This window comes from Erythrolamprus reginae, chromosome 1, assembly GCF_031021105.1.
Source record: "Erythrolamprus reginae isolate rEryReg1 chromosome 1, rEryReg1.hap1, whole genome shotgun sequence".
Lineage (NCBI taxonomy): Eukaryota > Metazoa > Chordata > Lepidosauria > Squamata > Dipsadidae > Erythrolamprus > Erythrolamprus reginae.
In genome coordinates, this window is record NC_091950.1 from 243993073 (window position 1) to 244015086 (window position 22014).

At 37.1% G+C, this 22014-nt stretch overlaps 1 protein-coding gene across 2 annotated transcripts in view; it reads left to right on the forward strand.

The window, feature by feature from the left end:
- The window catches only part of GPCPD1 (glycerophosphocholine phosphodiesterase 1), a 64906-nt gene that overhangs the window by 34870 nt on the left and 8022 nt on the right, over window positions 1-22014 (forward strand). For both annotated transcript variants that reach the window (XM_070732689.1, XM_070732690.1), the window contains exons 6-19: window positions 902-940; window positions 8688-8811; window positions 9326-9572; window positions 10930-11092; window positions 11461-11593; window positions 13049-13103; window positions 14426-14518; window positions 15344-15421; window positions 16438-16477; window positions 17628-17689; window positions 18647-18712; window positions 19146-19282; window positions 21063-21198; window positions 21550-21710. In XM_070732689.1, the coding sequence (XP_070588790.1) occupies window positions 902-940; window positions 8688-8811; window positions 9326-9572; window positions 10930-11092; window positions 11461-11593; window positions 13049-13103; window positions 14426-14518; window positions 15344-15421; window positions 16438-16477; window positions 17628-17689; window positions 18647-18712; window positions 19146-19282; window positions 21063-21198; window positions 21550-21710 (1534 nt within the window). The remainder of the gene's footprint in view (window positions 1-901; window positions 941-8687; window positions 8812-9325; window positions 9573-10929; window positions 11093-11460; window positions 11594-13048; window positions 13104-14425; window positions 14519-15343; window positions 15422-16437; window positions 16478-17627; window positions 17690-18646; window positions 18713-19145; window positions 19283-21062; window positions 21199-21549; window positions 21711-22014) is intronic.

Sequence of the window (22014 nt, forward strand, 5' to 3'; positions counted from 1 at the left end):
TAAATAACTTTCAACTGCCTTTAAAGGTAAATTAGTAACTTATTATAATCAAAATATTTTCTAGACTAAGTCTCCAGGTACCAATGACTCAACTTGCACACATTTTAGAAAAAAATAAGTGTGATATTTTCCACCTAGTATTAAAGGGTTTTTTTTAAAAAAAAATTACCCTTCCAATTTTGAAGAAAATAATCAAATAGAAAAATGCATTATTATCTATGTAGGGGATTATTATTCTAAACAGAATTTTCTTTGTAATAGTGGAAACGTGTCTTGTACTCACATTGAGAGATGAATAATAAATATTTATAATTTAAAATTTAAGGGAGAGTTCAATATGTCAAAGTTTTATTTTCCAAAAAATCATGTTGAATTTATTGTATGTTTAAAGAATTCATTATTTACGTTTCTGTAGCATGAGAAGACTAATGCTTGAAAAGAAAAAACATTTAATAAAATCTTCAAATCACAAACAAGTAGAAGATCAGATATTTTGTCTTCTTAGCTGATACCATATTTTGATTTATTCCATTGTAATATATGATACATTGTCAAGTTGATAAGATATTGTTTTCATATTTTAGATAACTTGGATGGAAAGAAATAACATCCTTCTAAGGATGTTTTAAGACACACTTTAGCAGTAAACAAAGCTAAGCAGTATTTTTTAGGTTGCAGTAAAGTTACTTAGTATCTTTCTATTTAATTGATCTGTTGAAAATAATGCTGAATTAGAGGTATTGTTAATTGTGTAAACCGCTAGTTGACTAATCAGAAATAAGTTGCTTAAGTCCAAAGGATTTACTCTTTGGCAAGTGTGTAGTATTGCTGCCTAAACTAACAATTAAATTATAATCTGCGATATGTAAACTATTCTCACATTTTGTCCTTTTAATTCTAGAGAATATTTCCATTGATGATGGATTCTTTGGAGTCTTTGGTAAGTGGTCTTAACTTTAAAATATTAAGATGTGATATGTAAACACACTAATAATAAGATGATGCACTTTACATGAAAAAATGCTTTTAAATAATTAGAATGGCAGAGAAGTGGAATCTTCCAAAGCCTCTCCAAAAATATTTTACTATATTTTCATTTTCAATGTGCCACAAAGAAAGATGGGTAACCTTATTGATTTTTATGGCTGTGAAAAGCATTTGGAAACCTAGTGATTCAAGCAAAGCATCACCTCTTAAGTTTATGAAAGGCTTAATATGTCTGCCTCTAAGAATTCCTGACATACAGAGACACATTCATTTTGACTGCAAAAGTTGAAGTAGCCATGCATAAATATGTACATACTTGCAGAGAATAACAAAACTTTTTAAGCAGTTGCACTGGTCTGTTCAAGTGCACTACTCCTAAGCTATATGGCTTGGAAAATATTCCAATGGACTCAGGTGGTGCAACTCTTATCACTGAGAAAACTCTGATTTTACAGCGATGGGCTGAGCACTTCCAATCTGTATTGAACCGCCCATTTTTCCGCAACAAGGAGGCGATCGACAAAATGCCCCACATGGATATCAACCACAGCTTGAATTCACCACCGTGAAAGACTGAAACCCTACAGGCCATCAGCCAGCTGCCCAGTGGCAAGGCTTCAGGATCTGATGCAATACCAGAAGAGGTCTGTAAGGATGTTGGTGCAGTGCTTGTTGACAAACTCACTCAACTGTTCCAGTCTTTCTGGAACCGAGCATCCATTCCTCAGGAACCTGAAAGATGTGTCCATCGTCCTCTACAAGAGGAAAGGTAATTGACAAGTCTATGATAATCATAGAGGAATATCACTGCTTTCCATCACAGGCAAGATCCTTGCATGAGTGTTGCTGAACTGCCTGACTGACCACCTGGAACAAGATTTATTACCCAAAGCACAGTGCAGTTTCTGCACAGAGTGTGGCACTGTGGGCATGAACTTCAAACCCCACAGTTCCAAGAGAGGGGTCAAGCAGAATCATGAATTGTATAACACCTTCATGGAACTCATTAAGGTGTTTGACACTGTCAATCATGAAGGCCTGTAACGAATCTTGTCAAAATTTGGGTGCCCTGATAATTTCATCCTGATGGTACAACATTCCCTTGACTTTCGCGGGTCCGACATTTGCGAAAAGTCTATACCATGGGTTTTCAAAAAATATTTTAACAATACTCCATGGTTTTTCTGCACACCAATGGTTTTCCAGGGCCACCCAATGTACAATACTGTGCATTTTAACTGTCCTCCCCCCCCCCACAGCCGTTCTGCTTCTTTAAATAAAAGTTCCACTTCCGCCCCAGCCTCCCGATCCCTCCCCTTTAATTCTCGGAGTGTTCGTATGCTCCACTTAAAGCTGAGCCTTATTGCTGCCTGCCGCCACCGCAGCAAGTGTAGCAAAGCCCCCAGATTGCCACCCCATTGCCCCTGCAGGTTCTGGGGATAAGTAAAACCAGGAATGGAGGAGGGAGGGAGAGGAAGGGAGGAAGGAAGGGAGCGTCTCTACTTTGCGGAAATTTGACTTTCGCGGATGGTCTTGGAACGTATCCCCCGTGAAACTCAAGGGACTACTGTATATAAGTTTTACAATAGTATGATAGTCCATGTTCTAGACGATGGAGTAGCTTCAGAGGCCTTTTCTGTTAGAAATGGCATCAAGCAAAAGTGCGTGTTGGCACTGATCTTGTTCAGCATAATGTTTTCAACCATGCTGTCAGATGCCTTCCAGAACAGTTCCTTGGGAGTTAGGCTGAGATACAGGACTGATGGGAAATTGTTCAACCTGTGAAGATTCCAGGCTGTCACCAAGATAAAGGAGACTATGCTACATGACCTTCTCTTTTCTGACAACTGTGACTTGAATGCTGGATCAGAGCAGGAAATTCAAGCCACTGTGGACAAAATTGCAGCACAATGTGACAACTTTGGTCTCCTTATCAACATAAAGAAGTCCAAAGTGATGCATCAGCCAGCTCCGAAAACCAAATACCAAAATCCCACCATCACAATGAAGGGACAAAAGCTGCAGGCAATGGACAAATTTGCATACTTTGGTAGCACCCTGCCTACTAGCGTCAATTGACAATTGACATTGAGAACAACTGCAGAATTGCCAAGGCAAGTTCTGCATTTGGCAGATTATTGACCAATGTGTGGGACTGTCCTGGAATAAGCCTTGCTATAAAGCTCAAAGTCTATCGAGCAGTGGTGCTAACTACCTTGTTGTATGCCAGTGAGACATTCTAGGCAATTAAACTACTTCCATCTGACCTGCTTCTGTAGAATTCTGAGGATCCGGTGGCAGGATTAGGTGCCTGACACTTAGGTCCTCTCCAGAGCAGACCTGCCATCAATTTCCATCCTGCTGATGGAAGATCAGATATGCTAGGCAGGCCATGTTGCTAGGATGCCAGACCATCACATCCCTAGATGGCTCCTCTATGGTGAGCTGTCTAAAGAAAAGCAATTGAACGGGGACAAAGGAAGCGATTCAAAGACACTTTGAAAACCCCCTTCAAGTCCCTCGGTCGACACCACCTCCTGGGAAACCCTGCCACAAGATCAACTAACATGGCTCATGCTGATCCACCAAGGCTGCCAGATATCTGAGGACAGAAGAAAAACCATAGTAGAAGAGAAGCAAGCAATCCACAAGGCCAGAGCTGCAAATGCTGCAACAATGGTTCCCACACATCTGCCCAACATATGGCAGAACATTTTGTGTCCTTATAGACCTTACCAGACACCTACGGACACATAGTGGACAGCCCAAATCCTGTTAGATGCCAAGATCCTCTTTGAACACAATGGATGAACACCATTCCATTTTTTTAACAAAAACATTTCCTGAAGTAAACATAATGAAATGTAATTAAACTAGAAGAAACAAGTTCAGAAATATAGAGGAAAGAAAAAAGGAGAAAATGAAAATAGACAATGAAGAAATGGCTTTCATCTTTTTCACCATATTGAGTCTCAGCTAATGTAGTAACTAGTCTTTTAAATTGTGAATAAAACAACTTCTTACTACAGTGATCTCTCGATTAGCGCGGGGGTTACGTTCCAAGACCTCCCGCGCTAATCGATTTCCGCGTTATAGTGGTGCGGAAGTAAAAACCACCATCTGCGCATGTGCGCCATTTTTTCATGGCCGCACATGCGCAGATGGTGGAGTTTGCGTGTGGGCGGCGGGGAAGACCAAGGGAAGGTTCCTTCAGCCGCCCAACAGCTGATCTGCTCCGCAGCGCGGAAGCAGCGAGGAGCCGAAGATGGGGTTTCCCCGTTGCCGCGCTGCGGAGCGGATCAGGTGTTGGGCGGCTGAAGGAACCTTCCCTTGGTCTTCCCGCCGCCCAGGCAAAGGGGAAACCCCAAGATCACTTGCCGCTTGCCGTATTGCAGCTTGGAGCCTTGCTTCGCCTCCTTCGCTGCAATACGGCAAGCGGCAAGCGATCTTGGGGTTTCCCCTTTGCGCTGGGCGGCGCTGGGGCCATGCGGAGCCGCTCATCTAGGGCGTGGACCGGCAAGGTGCCCTCCGCTCTCTCTCTTTCTCTCCCTGTTACCGGTGTGGTATAAGAGAGAGAAAGAAAGAGAAAGGAGGGCGACTTGCCAGTCCACGCCCCCCTGGATGAGCGGCCCCGCATGGCCCCAGCGCCGGACTCCGTTGCCGAACGCCGAAACCGGAAGGGGCGAGGTGGGGGGGGGAGAACGGGAGGCTCAGCATTCCGTCAGTCGCAGCGCTGGCTGTCAACTTTTCTTTTTAGCACTGGGGAGGCAAGTCAGCTCCTGCCCAGTTTTAAAAAGAAAAGTTGACAGCCAGCGCTGCGGCTGACGGAATGCTGAGCTTCCCGTTCTCTCTCCGCCCCCTCGCCCCTTCGCCCCCCTTTGTTCCTAGGAGAAGTGCTGGTGAGGAGCAGAAGGTCTGTCTTGCCTCAATCCCCAGCACTTCTCCTAGGAACACAGGGAGGCGAAGGGGCGAGGGGGGGGGGAGAGAAAACGGGAGGCTCAGCATTCCGTCAGTCGCAGCGCTGGCTGTCAACTTTTCTTTTTAGCACTGGGGAGGCAAGTCAGCTCCTGCCCAGTTTTAAAAAGAAAAGTTGACAGCCAGCGCTGCGGCTGACGGAATGCTGAGCTTCCCGTTCTCTCTCCGCCCCCCTCGCCCCTTCGCCCCCCTGTGTTCCTAGGAGAAGTGCTGGTGAGGAGCAGGTCTGTCTTGCCTCAATCCCCAGCACTTCTCCTAGGAACACAGGGAGGCGAAGGGGCGAGGGGGGGGGGAGAGAAAACGGGAGGCTCAGGAAGGGAGCTCGGGAAGGAGCCCACGGTCAGTCGGCTGCGGGCGGGAGGAAGGCGATTGTTCCGCTGCCGCCAGCATGGCCTGGCTGGCAGCGGAAGATGTAACGGAGCCCACGGGGGATTCGCCTTCCTCCCACCCGCAGCCGAGACTGATCGTGGGCTCCTTCGCAACCTCGGAGAGCTTCCAGGGCATGAAAGCTCACGAAAACCAGGAAGCTCTCCGAGGTTGCGAAGGAGCCCACGATCAGTCGGCTGCGGGCGGGAGGAAAGCGAATGCCACGGGGCTGGGCTCGGCTCCCCCCTCGGCTCCCCCTCTTACCAGCCCCGCCGCGGAAGGCTCCATTCTGTTCCCTGCCGGCCCGATTGAGCGGCCGGCGGTCTCCATTCAGGGAACAGAATGGAGCCTTCCGCGGCGGGGCTGGTAAGGGGGGGGAGCCGAGGGGGGAGCCGAGCCCAGCCCCGTGGCATTCGCTTTCCCCCGCAGTTGACGTCCACCCCCCTCCTCGGTGTCCCCGGCACCCAGCGTCCCCACGCCGCCTCCACCTCCCGGTAATGCGCCCGACCTCTGCCTCTCTCTTTCTCTCTCATATACCACGCCGGCAAAGGGAGAGAAAGAGAGAGAGAACTAGCGTGGACTTATTTTTTATTTTTTAATATTTTATTTTTTTAATTAATATTTTTTGAAAAACCGCGTTGCAGCGTTTCGCGCTAATCGAGACCGTGCTAATCGAGGGATCACTGTATAGCCTAATTTTTATTATACATAGTCCACAAATCATCATCTTTTCAAGCAGTGAAATGATTCATCAAAAGATCCATTAGGAATTACCAAAAAATATCAGACCAGTTTACTCTGATCAAATATTCCAAATTTATGTTTCTTATTTTTGTTCTTCATAATACTAATCTTTAAATCATTTCAATGAACTACAATATCTGATGTTTCATCAAAGTAGGCTTTGGCATTCAAAAGGAGCTTTCAAAGCTTTCACTAGCATACTTTGAGATTTCTTGTCACACCCATTCCACGTCCAGATTCTTTTTTTAATTTGTTTTTTGTATTCCCATTTTGGTAATCTCAATTTTGTTGTCTTCTATGCCTTCAAAATTGTATAATGTGTGTATCAGGTAAGATGATTTTTTTAAATTATTCATCTTCTAAATGTTTAACATTGAAATCTGTATCATTTCAGAGATACTTCTTATTAATATATCAGCCCATTTTTTGAAGGATTATTTTAAGACAAGAAAAAATTATAGCTGGCTTGGCCTTATAACCCTTTTCTGCCTAGTCCTTCAGTTTCCTCTAGTCTAGTGCTCATTTACAATATTCACCAAGCCTCAGTTCCTAATACAAGTTTACTTCTGCTTCAGTCATGTCCCATGAGTATATTATTTATATAATTGTTTTCAAATCTTACAAACAAAATAACAAATATTCCAAATCTCTGTAGTCTCCCAATTCATTTAAAACTTAAATTAATTTTTTTTTTGCTTTTTGCCAATTGTATATTATTTTAAACTTTTAAATCACTGTTGAAACTCCTTTAATTCAAAGAAAGTAAGACTCACCAGGTGTCAGATTTTCAAGTTCTTTAATATCCATAAAACAGTTGAATTGAGCATTTCCAAATCTGATTAAAAAGTGAGTTTATCTGGCTTATCTGCCATTGTTGGGAGCAAAGATGTTTTATTTATTATTTTATTTATTATTTATTTATTTTATTACTTGGATTTGTATGCCGCTCCTCTCCAAAGACTCGTTGCCTCCCTTGGCTTCTGATACTCAAATCCATGGGATACCCCTATTGTAAGGCCCAATGGTTACTGAGCTAAAGTGATGTGGGCCGGCCCCTTACATTTTCCAGGATGGCCTTGTGGACTGCATCTGGCCTGTGGCCCTTGAGTTTGACACTCCTGAGTTAGCCAATACCCAGAAAATTTGGAGACAACCAACAAAACTATTAACAGCAGTTGCATTAATCCTTTCAATATACACTGCCACATTGTTTATAGGAATAACTTGGATTTCTACTTTTTAAAATTCAATTCTAATTATATTAAAATATAACTCAAAAGAAGCCTTCCTACAGATAAATTTACAGTAGGAAGCCCTGTAATAGGAAAGAAAGCTCTGATAAGATCTATCTCTGCAGTAGCTCCTTCCACATTCTGCAAAATCCATCCAGTTTAATTTAGAGCCGGTACTACCGCACTTAATGTATTTTCTGCTGGTAATGCTGGAATGAATATGTATTAGTATGTCTTTAACTTGACCAGGGAACAGTTTACAAGAAAAAAACATAAATTAATCCTCTTTCTACTATGTAGGATTGATTTTGGAAATCCAAACTTGAATGGTACTAGTATTCCATGTAATAGTTACTAAAATTTGGCGAACCCAAATCTATTTTGATTTGTATCCATATTGACTAGTTCAGCAGCAATAACCTTAGGATGGATTTTCCCTGTAGACAATGATACTAACATAATAGTATCATATAATAAACCCATCCATGGATAAGGTGACCATTTAAAATCCAAATAGCATAAATATATACTATATGCACATAAGCCAAACTTCAAAATTTCAGTTATGTTTTAATTTTGGCAATTAGTTTATCCATGGGTGGTGCACTTCTCATGGTATTTCAGTTACAATTGAAGGGTTGGCTTATTCTCAAATGGGTTAGTCTACAAATATAAAGAGGTAGCTATTACTTACTGTCTATACTTGTGGTTAAGCCCATCTGTGGATAAGCCAAACACAACTTTTTGGCAATATTTTTTTAACCTAAAACTCTCAGCTTATTCGTAGTATAAAGTACCCAGATGCCTTCCACTGAGGACCTGTATACTGCATGAGTCAAAAAGAGGGCGGGGAAAATATTTACTGACCCCTCGCATCCTGGACACAAACTGTTTCAACTCCTACTCATCGTCGCTACAAAGCACTGCACACCAAGACAACTAAGCACAAGAACAGTTTTTTCCTGAACGCCATCACTCTACTAAACAAATAATTCTCTCAACACTGTCAGACTTTTTACTAAATCTGCACTTCTATTCTACTAGTTTTTCTCATCATTCCTATCCTTTTCCTCCCTCTTAGGACTGTATGACTGTAACTTGTTGATTGTATCCTAAGATTTTTATTAATATTGATTCTTTCTTCATTGCTTATTTGACCCCTATGACAATCATTAAGTGTTGTACCACATGATTCTTGACAAATGTATCTTTTTCTTTTATGTACGTTGAGAGCATATGCACCAAGACAAATTCCTTGTGTGTTCAATCGCACTTGGCCAATAAAATTCTATTCTATTCTATTCAGATGTTTTATTTAGATAGGTTTTAATGATATTGCAGAATGTAGCAAGATGATTTTACAATACTTTTATTTTTTGTCAGATGATGTGGAGAGTATTGACTCTGGATGGCTGACATGTCAGACAGAAATAAGGCTACGGCTACATTTTTCCGAAAAACCACCTGTATCGATAACGAAGAAAAAATTCAAAAAATCTAGGTTTAGGTATGGTAATTTTAGTCCATTTATAGTTTATTAAAGTGCTTGTCTTTGCTTTTATAATGCAATGGTTGTTATATGTGTATCTTTTGTATGGGCTTTGTGTGGACTTTTTCAGAAAAGTCATAGTAAAATCAATGCCAACATTAATTCTCAGTGGGAGAATTGAAGTTAGTTACAGTTCTAAAACTGGTCACTTGAACCTCTGCAACAAGGTCTATACTAAGCATAGTCATACTTCACTTTTTAAAAAGTGTAAGAAGAAAGTGTACATTTTTAGCAAATGTACTATTAAAGTAACCCTGGATGTCTTGTATAAAGCACATTTAGGTCAGTCAGGAGCTTGTCTCTTTTAGCTTCTTGTTTTCTATAATGGCCAATGAAATGCTCCTAGAAAAAAACATCAAGTAAGGTATGAGAGACTTTTTTCGTGCTGGCCTTTGAAGGACAGCTGTGCAGTTGATCAATCGTGTATACTACATCAAACTTAGCTCCCCCCCTTTTTTTCTATACTCTTTAGAGTGAAACTCACTCTTGAAGGTTTGGAGGAAGAGGGTGAAGAGGATGATGATGATGACAGACTTTCACCTATGCTTCATCATAAAATGGCAAATACACTAGAGATTTCCCTTATAAGTGATACTGAATACAAGTCTCGACATACTCAGCCTGAATGTGGATATGGTCTGCAGCCAGATCGCTGGACAGAGTACACCATACAGACCATGGAACCAGATAACCTTGAATTAATCTTTGACTTCTTTGAGGTAAAGACTTGGCTATGTATGAAATTTGGCTTTTTTGTTTTGATGTCTAATGAGTGTTGATGTTCAGAATTTTTTTTTTTAAATGCCATAACAGAGAATGAAGTATTTGCTCATGTAAATTGAACTACAATTTTTATTTAAAGTTCTTGTTAATGTGTCTAGGAAGCCTGATACTTTTTAGATGTTATAGACTGGAATGTATTTCTTCCTCTATGTTTCAGTAATATTTGTCTCTTCTAACAGTCCATGACAATGTAGAGCAACCACAAATTGATGTAGGAGTAAGCAGCTTAGTATCCTCCAGATACTAAGTTATAGTTTGAATAATAGTTTCCACAGTTACCTATTGGTGATGCCTGAATAGAGCTATGGATCTAATTGGATCAAAATGTCCAGACAGCAATATATTACCTGTCTCGTCTCATCTCATCTCACTTAATGTAGTATCCAAATGGAGACATCATGGTGTTACTTTAATGTGAAATCTCTCTTTCCTTAAATATCAGTGCTACAGTTCATTAGCCCTTCTCAAAAGTATTGAATATACTTACTTACTTACTTACTTACTAAATTACTAATTATTAATCAGATTTATATGCCGCCCCACGAGATGGTCGGGATTAAAGGGGCAATGGCAGGAACTGGCTGGGCCTTCGTGCCACTCTCAAATTTCCTGGGAAATTTTTCATCGAGCTCGGGTTCTTAAGTAGAAAATAGTTCTTAAGAAGAGGCAAAAAAAAATCTTGAACACCCCATTCTTAAGTAGAGGCGTTCTTAAGTAGAGGTACCACTGTATAAGGAACAGTTTACCGTATATTCAAATCCAATTAATTAAAGTTAATAGTCTAAAAAATCCTGAAAATAGAGAGAGCTTAGAACTTCCAAATAGAGAGAGAGCTTAGGCAGATTATCTAGCTTTTTCAAGAAATTCTTATTTTAAATTTCTAAATCTAGCATGGGGGTTTAAAAATAGTGACAAGATGAGTTATTTATAAATCAAACATAACAATGACTTTAATTAAACATAGAACAATTGAGTTAGAAGGAACTCATCTAGTCCCTGCAAAAGCCGGAGACCTCATAATATTTTAGACAAATGACTATCTAGTCTTGTCTGGAAACCCTCCAACGATGAAGCACCCAAAACCTCTGAAGGCGAGCCATTCCACTGGTTGATTGTTCTCACTGTTAGGAAGTATCTCTTTAGTTCTGAGTTGCTGTTCCTTGATTAATATCCATTGTTTCATGTCTTGTGGAATACCTTTCCAATTTTAGGCAAAGTTGACATTAAGGGAAATGCTTTTACCTTTTGCATAAGCAAAGCAGTAACTTTAAATACCTAATTTTGTAATTCTAGGAAGACCTTAGTGAAGCCGTTCTCCAAGGAGATGAAATTCCAGGCCATGTGGGCTCTGCTTGTCTGTTATCTTCCACCCTTGGAGAATCAGGAAAGAGCACTGGTATTCTCACGCTTCCCATTATGAACAGAGGTTCACGAAAAACAATAGGAAAAGTTAGAGGTATGTTTATTTTCTTTTTAAAAAATGGTAGCAGTGCAAACATGAACTTAGGCTGAATACATTTCCCATTACTTGATTTTTAAATACTGATTCAATTAGCACTTGATAGAATTACATGCATGCTGGAAGGGAGGGTAATAATCTAATGACTCCACTAGAACACCAAGAGGCAATTTAAAGGAAGACAAACATGGTATGCAATGTAGGTAACAAGGATCTATTCAATGATTATTGATATCAGTATAAGTTAATCTTTCTTGTTTAGATTTGGGAAGCTTGGTTGCTTTCCAGTGGATTTAAATTAAATGTAGTTTAATTGTTAAAAATGAAGAATCAGAAAAACAATTCTATTTACTTTCTTTCCATAGTGGATTATATAATTATTAGGCCAATTAATGGGTTTTCCTGTGATATGGAAGCTTCATATGCCAAATACTGGAAACCAAGAACAGGACTGGATGTTGGCCATCGGGGCGCTGGAAACTCTACCACTACAACTAAGTAAGATTATCTGATTGAATTATCATGATAATTGAAGCATTCTGTATGAAAGGTGGGGACAATGGATTCTTAAATCCTAGACCTGGGTTATATTATAATTCAGAACAACAAATGATGATTATCTTTAATATTATCAACTAAGGTATCCTTTTCAGCAGGCTGGGCTGTTTTTGCTGTTTTGGCTCTTTTCTTTGTCCCAATCCGTGTTGATTGGGAGTGAAAGATCCAGTCCATGGTTATTCCAACATTGCTTGATCCTTCTGATGTCCATCATTTTACCTGTGTGGTGTAGCATTATTTCACCAAGAGCATCATTTATATCTAAATTACCAAGGCCAATCTAAAGGGTAGTCTGTCTTCAAGTGATTTGTAGCAATTTATTCTTTGCAATGAATGCTTTGCAATGAAATAACCATATCCTCTTCTGAGCATACACATCCAACAACAGTGATGACAATATTGCCAGCCTTTTATCATGATATTCCTCTTATCACATGGCCACAGACATCTGATCATCTTATGACGACCAGATCCTCCAGATAATACTTTTGTATGTGAATTTTAGAAACTACAACTAGCTGCAGTAGAGACTACCAGAATTGATTATCTGTGGTGGAATTCTTTTGAGTAGTTGTCTATAAATTCAAACAACCTGCATTTCCCCGATATTAGTAGTCTATATCACTGTGCTGGTCTTATGAACTAACTTAGGCACTTGGAAGTCAGGGGTATTTGTGAATAATTCTGTAAATTCTGGAAAGACTTGAGCAGAGTTCTCTGCAGTCATAAAACTGATATGTGTGATCACTCAGTGATTAACCAAGGAATTAAAATATCCAAATCTGTAATTAATTAATTATTATGTGGTCATGCAATAGAGATCACCCTAATATCTGCTAATGAAACAATCAAACATTTGGATATTCTTGCATGGATATTCTAGTATATAAGTATGAAATCTGCCACTATATTATGGTTGTTCCTGCTTTAAAAATGGTATTTTAGTATACATGATTGATCAACCTGGGGTTTACATTGGTGAAATTCAAAATTTTTAAAGGGAATAATTTATTGTGTGTTCCCCTCATTTGTCTGAAGGGGAAAAGTCAAATTATAGAGGCAAAAGCTAGAACTTCAATTCAACACATTCTAAAGTGCTGTCCCTAGATATTTATTCCTCAATTAAGTTAATAAATTCAAACCTTTGAAGTAAATAATGTTTATTTTACAGTAATAAAATATTTATAGTGGCAATATCATCAATTCTATGTATGAGTTTTGAATTACTGAATACAGTTATATTTTTAGTTTTGACATTTTAAAAACTCACAAAATTCTGTTGCGTAAGTTTTTATATTTATTTAGAACAGGAAAACGTGATTTCTTTACATATTGTAGAACATATGTGTTTTATTTGTATTTGCACTTATTTTCTTCATATGTGAATTTTTTCAGACTTGCTAAAATTCGAGAAAATACCATTGCTTCTTTAAAGAATGCTGCTAGACATGTATGTATACTGTTTTTAATATATATATATTTCTTTTTGCATACTAACATTTAGAAATGTCTGTTTACAAGTAAATAAATGATCCATACTTGAAAGAAACTGGCTGAAATCCAACTGTTTTTCTGCCACTGATAAGCCCTAAGTATAAGAGTGAGAGCCATTCCCTCTCTTCTGTTCCCCAAATGTGCTGTTGAAAGTCACAAATTATCTTGGGTTTTTAATGGAAACATAGTAGGATATATCTTTTAAAGCTAACTTTTGAATTGCACACATGAATTAATAGATTAATTTTTTTATAAACATCAGTGTTCAGTCTTCCTTTTCATTTCTTACGACCATTATCTCCCGTCTCTCTCTAAAAAGCAAAAGAAATTGACAATGGGATATTTCTGCAGTTTATATAGCACCTATATAAAAGATAAAAAGATTGGAGGGAAAGCAGTATCCTCAATTAGCCTTGCATAATTTAATTGTCACATTTTTCTATGAAAATTTTATATTGCTGTGCTTGAGATTTTAACATATTAACCTCTTTAATAGGTTTTAGTGACATCCCAAATTTTATACTTGCAAAATGGTAATTACTGTCTTGTGAATTTTCATAATGGGAGATGGTTCTTAATTACTTTACAACCTAATAGCCACCTCAAAATTTTAGCTTTATGATGCAAGCCCTCCACCCAAAAGGCAGAAGGACTGAAAATTATTCTAGATGTTAAATTTTCATAAATTTCTTCATGCACTCATGCCCACCTATTTGAAGAGATCTCCCTACTCATTCTAAATTGAAGACCGCTTTGTTCTGTGAAGAAAGCTTTGTAGATCCAATTGAAAGTCAAGGAATTATTTTAGAATTCTTGCCCAAATGACATACCTAATGTCTAAGGGAATTTTAATACATAGTAATGAGATAAGGGATCATTTATGAATTCTATGAAGAGAGATAATATTGAACATTGCTTGAATTTTTTGTCCTTGCAGCCTGAAGGTACGTAAAATATTCCCCCACAGAACATCAATAAGCTACTCTTGTATTTTAATTTTGATTAGGAAAGATGGAGGAAATTTTTAATTTCATGAATTATTAAATAAATGTTACATAATTTAGTTAATTAAATGTTTATTAATGAAACACTGGAAGTGTGGCATGTCTCTCAAAGTGTACATTGAGCCATCAGACTCCATCAAAGAAAGTTGACATGAAAATAATGTAACAGGCTTGGAATGAATGCGAGAGAACTGCTTTATCTGCATGTTTTTCTACTACTCCGCTTCTAAATTCTACATTGTTTATCTCCGCCCTCCCCCCACTTTTCACTTAGGGAGCAGCCTATGTGGAATTCGATGTACACCTTTCTCGAGATCAGGTCCCAATTATATATCATGATCTTACTTGCTGCATTGCAATGAAAAAGGTATGTCCATTGTACATTATTTAGTTAATGTTTTGAGTGTCCATTACATGGTTTTAATTTAAGAAGCTAACATTGTTGATAGCCGTACAATTCAATTAATGGTTTCTGTTTCAGAATACTGTATTTTACCTATTTTCTTCTCTTGATATTCAAGATTAAATTAAGTTTAAAGCAGTTATTTGAATGAATCACAGGGATATTTATTAGAGTAACATATCTTAGATGGGAAATTTGGGGGGGGGGGAATATGGTTTTCAAGAAAGCACTGTCTTTCAGGAGAATATGCTGACTTTTCTTGTTTTTTTATGCTACCTATAGTCTAAATACGTTGAAATTCCTAATAAGGGAATCTAATGTTATCCTTATTATTACTTTACTTATTAGCTTCAGTTTTTCTTTGTTTTTAATTTAATACATAACCATTATAGATTATTTAATACAAATTATGAAAATGCTGGAATTAATAGAAATTGTTATATTGGCTCTACAACACAATCATATGTTTCTCTAGGACTAAGTCCTATTGGGTTTTTTTTTTAAATCTTACCTGTATTACTTTATAAGTAATTAAAGAGTTAGGGTCATTTGCCCTCTTATTTTTCCCAAAGCAACCCCTGTAAAGGGGGTTTGGCTGAGAGTGTATCTTGCCCCAAATTGTCCAGCTGGCTTTTATCCCTAAGGGGAGGTGTCGCTAGAATTCACATTTTCTGGTTTCTAACCTGGTACCTTAACTACCAGATTTACTTCCTAGCAGATAGCCTTAGAAGAATTTCTAACATTCAGTGACTTTATAACCTACCTGTATTTTTTATTTTTTCTGTAAAGAAAAAGGAAACTGAAGCAGTGGAATTATTTGAGATTGCAGTTAAAGAGCTTACATTTCCCCAGCTGAAGTTATTAAAGGTATAGTATTGTATTGACTGATTCATTAAGCATTTCTCAAAAAATACATTAAGTAACAGTGTTATTTATCTGAGCTGCCTCTGATTAAGGGAACCATTTGTTTCTGTCTTAGTGGGCAGTTCCAGTCAGTGAGAGATACAAAATTGGCTCACTGGTCTCTCCCTTGTGAGGTACCCCAAATGTTCTTGTACACTCTGTATTTCATATCTTCATGAAGCTTTTGGGAGAAATTACCTGGTTATTGGCGTGCAAATACTGCTCATATTCATTTTAATATTGCCATTTCGGGCCTTGCAAAAATGCTTTTGAACTCCTGTCCGGAAGCTGTTAGGTCTGGATGGCTTTTCTATCATGGCAGCTGCATTATGGAACAAAAACCCTCTAAAAATTAGGCTGTCTCCCTCACTGATTGTCTTTTGAAAGTTTTGAAGACTTGGTTTTGAGGAACATTTGTGATTGTTGCTATTTTGATGTCTGTTTCTCATTATTAATTGCTATAAATAATGTTTGACAGATAATGTGATATCAAGTCAGCATCAGCTCTTAGTGATCACATAATTTTTTTCCGTTCATTACCTCTTCAGGTCTTCCAGTGGTGAACTCATTACCACTGAGTCCAACTAGCTTATTTTTGCTTTTTGTCTTCCCTTTCTTTCCATGTTTCTCAGCATTAGAGCCTTTCCCAGGGAACTATATACTTACATTATGTATCTTAAGCATGATAATTTGAGCCTTCATAATTAATATTATTGTATTTTAATATTTGGATATTCTGTTGTAAGCCATTGTAGTTGTGAAGACTTGGCAGCATAGAAATTTTATAAATACAATCCTGACATTGACATTTATAAGATTATAAATGTCAACACATTCATGATGCAAAAGTTCAAATAGTAACATTTTATTGGATAGGTAGTTTATGTCTTTATTTTTAAGACAAAAATTTACAGATACTGCTCAGAAAATGAATATGAATAAACAAAGGTTTTAAAAATATTTATTCATTCAATTTGTAGTTGTCGCATGTGACTGCATTGAAATCTAAAGATAGTCAAGGTATGTAGAAGTCTAAACTCTTGGTCATGCTTGCATAGTGTATATTTATGAATTTATTAATCATCCTGCTGGTTAATTTCAATAGTTTGTAGTATGTGTAGGTGGAGTAGATTTTATAATATAGCACTGTTAATATGCAAAATATATTTCCTATTTATGTAAACTGTTACCCAGTTTTTAGTAATTTACTATCCTATTTTTTAATAAAGCAATAAGCCACAAAAAATTAGAAAAGCAAACAGTATTTCTTTAATCAAATTAGTAATATGCCTTTGGAATTGGTTTTCCTGGTTAAGTTGAGCAATTTACCTGATACATTTTGATAATTCTGTATTGAGATATTGAAGAAAGAAAATTATTACATAGATGTTATTTAGTTCAGCGGCCCCCATCCTTTTGGGAATCAGGGACTGGTTCTGTGGAGAGAGGCTTTTCCACAGAACTGAGGGGCTGCGGCTTCATGTGCTGCCTGCATCCTGCGGATGGGGCTTCACTTGGTTTGCAATTTCTGGCCTACTGAGACGGACCAGAGGTTGGGGGCTTCTGTTTTAGTCTAGCTCCCTCCTAAGGCATTTAAAATAGATTTTATAAGAGATGCTTATTGATATCTTTATCAGCATAAAGACATGTCTTTATCATTCAGAAAAGTCAAGGAAGAAGATTAAGGAGAGACAATGTTATAATTAAATTAGCCAGTACATTTTGCATTTATCTTGCATTACAATTCTGTCTTGGAGCCAAGACCATTGACATTTCTAAAACAATAAATTGCTGGCCTTTATAAATGGATGGGTAGTCTGTCGGCTAACTGAAGCTCCCTGAGATCTTGGTCCTGAAAATGCATGTCAGAATGTTGATGGTGTGATTTATGTGTTTAAAAAGAGTGATACAAAAATGAGGATGAGAATACACTGTCTCATACTTTCACCCTCAAGTCCAAAAATGGCTCCTAGTTTTTCAGTTGTGTTCCTTCCATTGATATCATGGTTTCATTGAAAGGCTTTTGATCCATTATCAGTTAGGTGTGTGAATTGTTTCCTACACCGTGAAATAAATTAGACATCTCTACTTCAGATTATGCATCATTGGTAATTACATTAACTGTTGAAATTGGGTGCCCTTTATTTAATTTTATATTTCTTGTCTACAGACACATTTAAAGAAGATGAAAATTTAGCTTCTGAGATGCAGCCATTCCCTTCTTTACAATCAGTAAGCTATCATTTAATCTGTACATTTTAGTATAAACTCTGAAATAGAATACTAGAGGTATTAAAACCTAAGAGACTAATCCCATGGTTTTAAAAAAATACTAAAATAATATTTGCCCATATTACAGATAGGGAGCAAGATGATGTAAATAATTTTAATTGTTTTTGTTGCTTTGTAAATATTTTTAAATCTGTTGCATAATCAGAGATGAACTTTTATGCTTCTAATGCTTGTGGCTAAAGACAGATTATAGACAATGATTCCAATGTCTCTGTCTCATGGAACTCTGTTAGTATTTATTTTGTTAATTTGATATTATACTTGTAATATGAGTATACTCAAGGCAAGAATAGCCAAAATATATTTATCAAACTTAATTTTTAAAATTACATAAAATCAATGAAACTAAATCAAGTCTAGGTAGCAGATAAATACCAGATAAACATTAAGGTGGTTATTGCAAAATGCTAATCTTCAAAACCAATGGAAATTCTTTCAGACAATGTAAAATAGGTATCCCTGGATCAAGAATTAAATAAATGGAACATAGGTGTTGAGAATACTCCAGGGTATTAAAGTGATGAAAAGCAGATTCACAAAACTTTTTAAATTAAATCAGTTAACTGCATGCACTTAAAAAAAATTATGTAAGTAGAAAATTATAAAAGCTGATTAAGTTAATGAAAAGCTAGGAAGTTAATATAGCACACAGTACATTCACTGATGGACAGTTTGATTTCACAGAAGTTTGATTTACTTGGAGTTATATTGTGTTATTTAAGTGTTTCTTTTATTTTTTGAGCAGTGTATATACTGTATACAGTATTACATAGCATTTACAACTTCAGATTTTGTCTATAACAGCCAAAATCCATTGAATGCAGGTCTGTAAAACAATGTTTTATATTTGGCCTGATCAGTACTGCTTATATTACTAAAATTCCTTTTTTTTCCTAGGTACTAGAATTGATTCCTGAAGAAGTTGGATTTAATATAGAAATCAAATGGATCTGCCAGCAAAAGGTAAGAATCATTGTCTTAATATACAGAGTTTACAAAAGAAAAATGATGTTGTGATAAAATGTGTGCTTATGATATGCAATGTATGCTTATATGTTTGTTAGTCAAATTGTGTTTGTTTGTTTTAATCTAAATATTTAATAAAGATTATTTAGGAAAATGTTTACCTCAGCCTTAAATTTTATCTACTTCCTTTAAGCCTGAACAAACTTTAAAACCACTGACTTCTCTGATATGAAGTCTGAATGCAAATTTACTCTCTTGTTGCTGAAGTCCGTTAATTGGAGTTCCATTAAACTGAGATTTTGCTGTGCTGATAACTTCAATGATTTGGAGCCAGGTTATATGTCAAAACATATTGTCTAATTATGATCTAAATCAGTGTCTTTCCATTAAACGTCAATAACTGTACCTCTGTGGCTTTTATTTTTTGTAGGATGGTATATGGGATGGCAACCTTTCAACTTACTTTGATATGAACATCTATCTAGATATAATTTTGAAGACTGTTCTGCTCAAATCTGGAAGAAGGAGGATTATATTTTCTTCATTTGATGCAGATATATGCACAATGTAAGTTTCATGAAAATACTTTTAAGGGCCATTTCAATGAAGTAGTTTTATCTTAGAAATGTTTTATATGAGGAGAATTTAAAATACCGTATAACGAGAAGATTCACATTTTCTTTCCCCTCTGCCCCACAAATGCTAATAGAAATAGATATGTGCCAATAATCCTCATATTACGTTGCTTGAAATCTGTCAACCAGGGAATAAGGGTATCTATTGCAGCATTGAGTATCCCAAATTAGTAGCCAGCGTGCCCAAAGATAATAGGGAATGTACTCCACCAATTTTGAAAGGCCACAAAATCTCCAGACCTATTCCTAAAGGATATGAAATATTCTGAATCCCTCTTCTAAAGTAAAAAGCATTACCAAAATCCAACAAAGTGATACATGTAAGAAATGTTATCTAAATGCTTTTAAACAATGAAACATATACATGTAAGAAATGTTATCTAAATGCTTTTAAACAATGAAACATATACATGTAAGAAATGTTATCTAAATGCTTTTAAACAATGAAACATATACATGTAAGAAATGTTATCTAAATGCTTTTAAACAATGAAACATATACGTGTAAGAAATGTTATCTAAATGCTTTTAAACAATGAAACATATATTTTTAAGAGCCCATATAAAAAGGTTACAGTAGACTAGTGGCATTTTAAACTGAATAGGTAACATTTCCTACATGTATAACTTTGCTGGATCTTGGTAATACTTTTTACTTTAGAAGAGGGATTCAGAGTATTTCATATTCTTTAGGAATAGCAATTGGAGATTTTATGGCCTTTCAAACAGTTGCTGGAGTACATTCCCCATTATCTTTTGGCTTTACTAAGGTGGTGGTCATAACTTCACTCTAATTTTCTGAATAAAGTATTAAGAACACCTTATTGTTCTGTGCACGGCCCTCGGAGCTAACCCACCGACTCAAAAATCCTTTATTTTGTGATAAAATCAAACTCTTTATTGATATAAGCAAACATAACGAAAAACAGATTTTAAATTTTAAGAGAAAAGGAGTTATCTCTTTCTTTGGAGCTAAAGATAATATCTGGGAAAGAAGCCAAACTCAGCCTAATCAGCATTCCTTAGATAACAAGTCCATTCACCATTTAAGCATATGGATTTTCTCACCAAAGTCCCGGCCATCAAGCATCCAACAGAGAATGTTTTATTGAGGCAGAAATCATGGTTTTAAAGCCTTGTTCAATCACACCCCCCAGTCTCACCTCTCTCCCATTGAACAACGTTGAAACTCCACATCCAATTTCTCCAGATCCTTTGCTTTTATACTGCCTGGAAGTAACATCACACCCCAAAGAGGCAAAGTCTGTACACTAATACCTTTTACTACGCAACTCCTCTTGCCTTCTGAGCAAACTCCTATAGCGAGGATCTATCCACTGATTTTCCACTTTAATGTCTCCCTCATTCTCCAACTGGGACCACTCCCCCATTGTCATATCATCCCCCTCTAATGGTTCTTCAGGCTCACTTAGGTCACTTCTCACTTTCTCCCTCCCTCACTCTCTCTGCATCAGCTGGCAAACCCCCTAGCCCAGGGTATCCAGAGGGGCTTGGCTCATCCTCCTCAGAAGCTGACATGACCTGAGGTGGACAAGGAGCACTTACAACACTTATAGGATATTCCATAGCCATCTATGTGTACATAAGTGATATTGATTGTTTTAAGTTTTCTAAATTAAGAAAGAATATAGTTGTTTTATTAGAACCATAGAGAAGATAAGAGTTTTTTAAACCTTATTTTAATTTTCTAGGGTCAGACACAAGCAAAATAAGTATCCCATATTGTTTCTAACTCAAGGGAAATGTGATACTTACCCAGAGCTCATGGATCTCAGATGCCGAACAACACCAATTGCTACAAGTTTTGCACTTTTTGAAAATTTGCTGGTAAGTCATAAAACGATAAGATGATTTCATGGCAACCATTTTGGGTTTTTTATGTCCAATGCCGGGACAGCACCATAGTTTTGATAAGGTATTTTGAAAATTCCTTTCTGCTGCACTTTAAAACAACCACTCCAATAATTACCTCAGGGGGTTAATGCAGATGAATATGGGTATTCTGAAGACTGCTAACTCTTATTACTTTTTTGCTGCAAACTAAATATTGGAAGGGTACTGTATTGACTGCACAGTGTCTTTATAAACATCATATGTAACATTTTTGATACATTCAAATTAATCTATGCATTGCAATACCCAGGTACATATATTTAATGCTGCATATTTCTTTTCCAGGGTATTAATGCACATACTGAAGAGTTGCTGAAAACTCCATCATATATCGACCAAGCTTTATCTAAAGGCTTGATTGTCTTTTGCTGGGGAGACGAAGCAAATGAGCCAGAGAATAGGAAGAAGCTGAGGGAATATGGAGTTCATGGTCTGGTGTATGATAGGTAATACAACATCCTAACTATCCCGTGTAACTTATAGTGAACATTTAAGTGCTTTGCATTTTGAGTTGGGCCCTATTATGACTGAACAGACAATAAACAGAAACAAATTTATTTCAGTATTTCTGTTCTTATTTAAGAATTAAGTTGATCAACTGTATTTCTTAGGCCAGGTAATTGTTAACCAAATTTAAGTCATCAAAATTACCCTCCATGCTTATATCTGCTATGTTTTTTTTATCCAGGCCTTCAGTGCGGGAGACAACTCACTTCATTGCACTTGCCATCTTATACCTTTTATTTTTTT